The 7,776-nt window shown below is 40.7% G+C and overlaps 1 protein-coding gene across 4 annotated transcripts in view; it reads right to left on the minus strand.

Annotated features, from left to right (window-relative positions):
* The window catches only part of dennd6a (DENN/MADD domain containing 6A), a 128,764-nt gene that overhangs the window by 12,703 nt on the left and 108,285 nt on the right, over positions 1–7,776 (minus strand). For all 4 annotated transcript variants that reach the window (XR_015759398.1, XM_087994345.1, XM_043708166.2 and 1 more), the window contains 4 exons: positions 5,563–5,627; positions 2,559–2,648; positions 1,686–1,739; positions 1,453–1,562 (listed from right to left, as the gene is read on the minus strand). Coding sequence is in view for 3 of the 4 variants with exons in the window: in XM_087994345.1 (XP_087850471.1) it covers positions 1,453–1,562; positions 1,686–1,739; positions 2,559–2,648; positions 5,563–5,627 (319 nt within the window). In the remaining variant the exon portion in view is untranslated. The remainder of the gene's footprint in view (positions 1–1,452; positions 1,563–1,685; positions 1,740–2,558; positions 2,649–5,562; positions 5,628–7,776) is intronic.

Raw genomic sequence — 7,776 nt, forward strand, 5'->3', positions numbered from 1 at the left:
CAAACAAGGTTAAGGAGAATCCAAAGGGTTTTTACAGGAAATTAAGGATTAAAGGGAAACTAGAAAGCAAATAGGATCCCTCAAAGATCAGCAATGCAGCCTTTGTGTGGAGCTACAGGAGATGGGGGAGATACTAAATGAGTATTTTGCATCAGTGTTCACTGTGGAGAAGGACATGGAAGATATATAATGCAGGGAAACAGATGGTGATGTCTTGAAAAATGTCCATATTACAGAGGTGAACGTGTTGGATGTCTTGAAACGCATTAAGGTGGATAAATCCCCAGGACCTGATCAGGTGTACCCGAGAACTCTGTGGGAAGCTAGTGAAGTGATTGCTGGGCCCCTTGCTGGGTTATTTGTGGAGGAGGCTGGTACAGTTGCAACATTTAAAAGTCATAAGACTTCACAAGGTCCAGAGTCAATGTTGAGGATTCCCAAGGTAATGCTCCCTCCTGATTGTAAACCACAGTGCTGCAATTTCAATTAGGTCTGTCCTGCTGGTGGGGCTGGATAGATCTGGATGGTGATGGTGTTGCCTGGGAAATTATAAGGTATGATTATTGTGTGAGCATGACTATATCAAACTGTTGCTTGACTTGTCTGTGAGACAGCTCTCCCAGTTGGCACTAACCCCAAGAGTTAAAAAGGACGACTTTGCAGGGTCAACAGAGCTGTTTCTGCCATCAGCATTTTCGCTGCCTAGATCAATGCCAGGTGGTCCACCCAGAGTTGTGAGACTTTATCATGATTGACACAATTGATTAGCTTCTTAGGCCATTTCAGCATGCAGTTGAAAGTCAACTACACTGTGAAGGCTCTGGAGTCACATGTAGGCCAGACCAGGTGGATATGGCAGATTTCCTTCCCTGAAGAATATTAGTGAGCCAGATGGGTTTTCCCGACAAACTACCATGATTTCATAGTCACTCTAGTAATTGTAACAAGGTCAGCTCGGTGGACCTCATAGAATATGAGTTGCCTGATTAAGGCTGTTAGTCTGATCTAATCAATCAGGGAGCCCTGACTGACAGATAAGAACAGGTGTGTCAGACATCCTGTTCACTCTGACAGCCGGCTCCGAGGGAGCTGAATCAATGTCAAGGACTCTCCACGTGTAAATATTGGGTGATGGGATACTGGTCTCTGTGGAGTTATTTCAGTCGTCAGTAAATTCTTAATTACAGATTTTATTTTTTATTGAATTCAGATTTCACTATCTTTTAAACCCAGGTCCCCCGGAACATTAGATGAGTTTCTGGATCAATAGTCTCGCAATAATACCATTAGGCCATTGCTTCCTTTTTCACCTTTTTACCCTTTACTGAAGATAATAAACTCTCTATCAGTTGTCAATAATTATTTAGGTCTTAGCTAATTTCTGTTCAGGAAAAAGGATAATAGATCTGAATCCGGCCAAATCTTAAGAAAGAAAAATCAGTTGGTAGTTACCTGTACAGACCGATCCAATCGCCCTTTAAACGAGAGGTTAGTTGCGGCCCTGCTTTTTCCAAAGTTTTCATGAACTCTTCTTCACTAAAGGGCTTTAACTGAGGTGGACTCTAAGAGCCAAAAATGAAATAATGCATTGAAAACTACTTAACTTGAAAAGGATATCCAAGTTTCAGTAAATAATGTCAAACTGAATTGTGGATTTCTGAAAGGTTGACTGAATGCTTTCTTACCTTCCATGGTGAAATACTCTTTTGTAAAGGCATCAAACTGGCTACATATCGTTCCTGAAATAAAGTTTAAATATACCATGCTGACATAGCAATTTAGAAAACATACAGGTCGTTCTGCTGTAATGGGCATTTCGTTAATACAATTAACAAATTGGGGACACTGTTCCTAAAGCGCAAACTTTTAAAGCACGTATTAATATAACGAGATTCCAGTTCCATTAATTTAAGTGGTGTTTCAAATATGCGATTTTCTTAAAACACGGGGTTGCATGAGAATGGAACTACTGCGTTATAGGAGAACCAACAGTATTGGCTTAATTGATCCCTAACTATTTCACCATCCTGAAAGATAGCCCAAGCACCCATGAACTGGCCTCTCTGAAACGTGAGTAATTTAGCTTGAGAGCATGTTAAAATAATTAATCAACAACCAACCTTCACATTAAAGTCACAGACATATCAAACAGCATTTTACACAGAATATTAGAAGACTGAAGCCCAGTGAGTTTTCCCTCACCTTTATCTTCAAATCTATGTTCAAGTTGAGTCATTGAACCATATGAAGACGCAAGGTACCAGGTTTAATCCCTGCTCTGATTATAGAGTGTAAACCAGAATAGCTGGAAGGCATGCTAATTAGTTTTAATAGCCCAGGCTTTGGGATTGGGAAAAGGAAAATATATTAATTAGTTGATTCTCTTGCTGGCAATGGTTATTCTGTTTCACTGCAATGCTTCTCAGTTAAATAGATTGTTAAAGCTCACTGCTAAAACATACACAAATGGTTGTCTGGTCAAGAGACTAAGGTGCTACAGCTAGCTACAGAATCAACATTTTAAAAAGCCAATATTTTTTATGAAATTTAAAACTTACCAATGGAATGATGAAACTTTGTGTCAGTTCTAAAAGGTAACGTCTAAGAATTGCACTTTGTGCTTCTGAAGGTCGCTTTTGCTGTATACCCTGTGGAGACAGTAACAACATAAATTGAGGATGTGTAAACTGAACAATGCAAAGGATTTCAATTACATAGTAATTTAGAAAATTTGAACTTAGCAAACAACAAATTTTCAAACGTCACTGGTAAAGTTCAACAATCATTGAGTTCTTTAATCATGACAAATTGTAGCTTTAAGTTAAATGTATTGTCCAAAACAATAACCACTGACTACACCAACATTTAAGTGAGGCCTGAGTAATAACTGCATTAGTGAAATTAACAAAATTGTATTTCAGCATCCCTTCATGAAAGGGAAATCATGCCTGACTAGTTTATGAGAGTTTTTATTGAGGAATTCTCAACAAGAGTGGCTAGAAGGGCAACAGCAGATGTTTTCTATTTGGACTTCCAGAAGGCATTCAATAAGGTATCTCACAAAAGGTTAAGTTATAATACAACACGTTATGGTATTTGAAATAATATGTTGGCATGGAGAGAGAATTGGCTCATGAGCAGGAAACAGCAAGTGGGGATACGGAATTCTTTTTCAGATTGGCAACATGTAACCAGTGGGGTTCCACAGGGGTCAGTGCTGGGACAACAAATGTTTACAATAGATATTTATGATTGGAGGAAGGAAGTAAATGTACTGTAGCCAAATTTACCGATGACACAAAATAGATGGAACAGCAAGTTGCAAGAGGGATACAGAGTTTATGGAGAGATATTGATAGGTTGAGTGGTCAAAACATTGTAGGGCATTTTTGAGGAAAATGTGAGGTTGTTCATTTTCAAAAGCAAAACAAAAGAACTATTATTTACACTGAGAAAAAAATGCAGAAAGGTGCAACACAAAAGGACTGGGGGAACACGCACTTGAATCTTGTAAATGAATAAAGGAAACACAAAAAAATAGAACACAGGTAATCAGAAAGGCTAGTAGAATGTTGGCCCTTATTTCAAGGGAGTTGGAATACAAGAATACAATGGTCCTTGATTAACGAAAGAGGGACTTACGAACCCTTATACTTACAAATGTGATTACATACAGGGAACAGTTTTCAAGCCTGACATAGATATTTTCCTGTACTTTAAACACCTGTTTTATATTATTTTGCACTGTACTCTAACTTGATAGCAAATAAACCGGTGAACACAACCTGGGAAATGCCTGTTAAGTCTTAATGCAATTATACAAGATGCCAGTGAGACCACATCTGAAGTACTGAGAGTAGTTTTGGTTCCCTTATTTAAGGCAAGATATTATATCATTGTAGGAAATTCAGTGAAGGTCCACTAGGATGATCTAGTACGAAGGGACTGTCTTACAATCAAAGATTAAACAGGTTGAGACTCTACTTATCGGAATTTAGAAGAATCAGTTGGTCTTACAGGATCAGGAGAGTAGGCCATTTGGTCCCTCATGCTTGCTCTGCCATCCCATAAGATTGTGGCTGATCTGTGGTGCAACTCCATATGCTTTGGGCACATATCCCTTGATTAATAAAAAGTTTTTCACCTAATTTCATTTAACAATTAGATTAGATTAGATTAGATTAGATTAGATTACTTACAGTGTGGAAACAGGCCCTTCGGCCCAACAAGTCCACACCGACCCGCCGAAGCGTAACCCACCCAGACCCATTCCCCTATATTTACCCCTTCATCTAACACATTTTTTGGATTGTGGGAGGAAACCGGAGCACCCGGAGGAAACCCACGCAGACATGGGGAGAACGTGCAAACTCCACACAGTCAGTCGCCTGAGGCGGGAATTGAACCCGGGTCTCTGGCCCTGTGAGGCAACAGTGCTAACCACTGTGCCACCGTGCCGCCCACGGTGCATCAATTGCCATAAGAGGAAGAGAGTTTCAAACCTTCATTACTCTTTACATGTATTCTTTGCATGTTTCATTGAAACATATAGGACTCTTCAGGGGTAAATGCTGAGAGGATGTATCCTTTCATGGGAGAGTCTAGTACCTGAGGGCACTACCCTTTGACAGAAAAAAATCCTCACCTGTCTTAAGTGGGTGACCCCTTACTCTGAGTTTCTGCCCTCTAATTCTAGATTTGCTTACAAGAAAATTATAGCATTTACCTGTCAGTCCCTTAAAATCCTGAATGTTTCAATAAGATTACCTCTCATTTTCTAAACTCCAGTAAGTACAGGCATTATCTACTTAACTTGTTCTGAACTGAAACTCTAAAACCAGGGACCAAAGTCACACCCACAATCAACAAATCTCTACTATTCATTTTTGATTGACCCTTTTGCTATTGTTTATCTGCATGGCAATTTGGTCACAATCAGTTTCTGAAAGCAAGGTGTTTTATTAGAAATCACATCCTGGAGAAAGAAATCTAGTTCTTAAAGTGAGCATCACCCCAACATAAAGTATAGGTTTCTCTCCAAAAGCACATCGCTGAACAATTCAGAAATATATGCTGCATGTGGGCCGTGCAATAGTTCTCCCCTCATCCTTCTTATGGTTCATGTATGCATAGAGCAATACTACATTCAAGTGGTTAGCCTAGATAAATACATCAAGAGTAGCACAGTGTATTGGTATGCTGCCTTCATGTTTATGAATTGACACTGTGTCATTAGATGTTCCACAGTCTCTTCTGAATGACTAAACTCACAAATTGAAGAGCTTTTAATTTTCTATTTATATGTAGAAATTGTTGTCCGTGAGTTTTACAGAAGATCAAAACCGGCATTTTCTTTATCAAGTTTTCCATGAGATGCTTGAGTTAAGAGTCATAGAGATGTACAGCATGGAAACAGACCCTTCAGTCCATTCAACTTTCCAAATTTCATCAGGATGAAGTCATATTATTGAATCTACATGCTAAACCTTTAATGTGATGATAAAATTAGCATAAGTTAAATAATGAAAAGTAATATCCAACGATTCATTTCTCAAGGCCTACCTTCTGCACTTGTTTTATTATCTCTTCATCTCGGCTCAGGAACGTTTTATAGGAAGTGTACACACCTACAGAAAAACGTGGCAATTGTTATATTCGATATTGAGGTCAGACATACTAGTTCAAATGACTATACCGTAGAATTTCTTCAAAAGGCGCACAGCTGAGGTCAAACAGCAACAGCAGTAGGGGAGCATTGGAGCTGCCTTTATTATCGCAGGAGCGGTCAACATCTCAAAACTTTAATGATAACTGGACACATCCATTTCCAGGAATTACATATTCAGTAGCAAAGCTGCAAGAAAGGAAGAGGATAGCCTTGCCATTCTCTGCCTATATCCTTTAAAAATGCACTTTTTCTGCACGGCTTCCTTCTTTCACTTGTTGGGATGCGGAGTCTGTGTGTCCCACTAAAAACCAGATCTATGCTTCCATGGAAATCAAGGCATATGGAAAGCATGGGGAAAGTGGGGTAAAGACCAAAGATCAAACATGATTGTATTGAATCAATTCACTCTTATTTTCTACACTTCATATATGAGAAATAGCTTAATTACTAAAGTATCAACTCAAAATTACTGAAGTGAAACTTAAAATTTGTAAAATGTTTCAATATTTATCTCCTACACTGTGGACTTCAATTTTCCCATTCTCCTTTGTTTCTGCACTAAATATTTAACATGATATTATTCATTAAACCTATTCTAGCATTTATTTTACTTCTTACACCACCTCCTCAGGCTTAGTCATCCTCATCTGATAAGGGTTGACTCATTATTTCTCCAAAACCAGGATGAATTTTAGAAGCTTAAAATAATACAAGTGTGCAATAAAAATAAATCAGCAGGGTAGTGATAACTAAATAACAATAAAATGAAAACCAAAAGATCTATGGATGCTGGAAATCAGAAACAAAACCAGAAATTGCTGAAAAGCTCAGCAGCGTCTGTGAAAAGAAATCAGAGTTAACATTCCAGATCCAATGACCCTTTCTCCGAACTGATGGTAGCTGGGAAAAAGTTGATTTTATGCAGAATTTATAGTTTGAGGAGAGGGTAAGGAGTAAATGATTGGCAGAGAGAGAGCCTAAAGATGCAGGAGAACAGTTGGACAAAGGAGTGGACAATGATAAGCCTAGGAGAATAACTAGCTATTTGTGAGGCCTATTAGTTGCAAACAATGGGTTGTGCATAATAGAAGACCATGTTATAACATGGCCTGGTTTGTGGGGATTGAGATAAGATATGGGAGGAGGTGCCTCAAGCCTGAAAATTGTTGAACTCTATATGGAAAGCTATAGAGTCCGAAAAGCTATAGAGTTCGCAAGCGGAAAATGAGGCACTGTTCTTCCAGCTTGCGCTGAGCTTCACTGGAGCACTGCAGCAAACCTGAGGAAGAGATGTTGGTTAGGGAACACAGTGGGAGAATACACATGCTGGAGATCAGAGTACAGTGGTGCTGGAGAAGCACAGCAAGTCAGGCAGCATCCCAGGAATAGGAGACTAGACGTTTCAGACATAGGCACTTCATCAGAAATGAGGCTTGTAGGCCGGGAGCTGAGAGATAAATGAGAGGGAGATAGGGTTTGGGAAGAGGGGGGGGGTGGGAGGTAGCTGAGAAAGCAATAGTGAGATCAAACGTCGATTCTCCTACTCCTCAGATGCTGCCTGACGTGCTTTTCAAACGCCACATTTTAGACAGGGAACACAGTGGTGTGTTGACATCGTAAACAACTGGAAGCTCAGGGTGTATTCTGTAAACTGAACAAAGGTGTTCTGTGAATCAGCCATCCAATCCAAACCTTGTTTCACCAATGTAAAAATGGTGAGGGGCGTGTACGGGTGCGAGCACACATGGGGGGGAGCGTGCATGTGTTTGTGTCTGGGGGAGAGTGTGTGTGTGTATGCGGGGGGGGGGGATGTGGGGTGTGTGTACGGGGGGGATGTGGGTGTGGGTGTGCCGGGGGGGATGTGTGGCATGGGGGGGGGGATGTGTGTGTGCAGGAGGGTGTGTGTGTGTGTGTGTGTGTGTGTGTGTGTGTGTGTGTGTGTGTGTGTGTGTGTGTGTGTGTGTGTGTGAGAGAGAGAGAGATGTGAGTGTGTGTGTGCGCGTGTGGGGTGTGCGTGTGTGTGCGCGCGTGTGGGGTGCGCGCGTGTGGGGTGCGCGCGTGTGGGGTGCGCGCGTGGGGTGCGCGTGTGGGGTGCGCGTGTGGGGTGC

The sequence above is a fragment of the Chiloscyllium plagiosum genome, unplaced genomic scaffold (genome assembly GCF_037043375.1).
Source record: "Chiloscyllium plagiosum isolate Xiang-an unplaced genomic scaffold, Cpla_swu_hap1 HiC_scaffold_14, whole genome shotgun sequence".
Lineage (NCBI taxonomy): Eukaryota > Metazoa > Chordata > Chondrichthyes > Orectolobiformes > Hemiscylliidae > Chiloscyllium > Chiloscyllium plagiosum.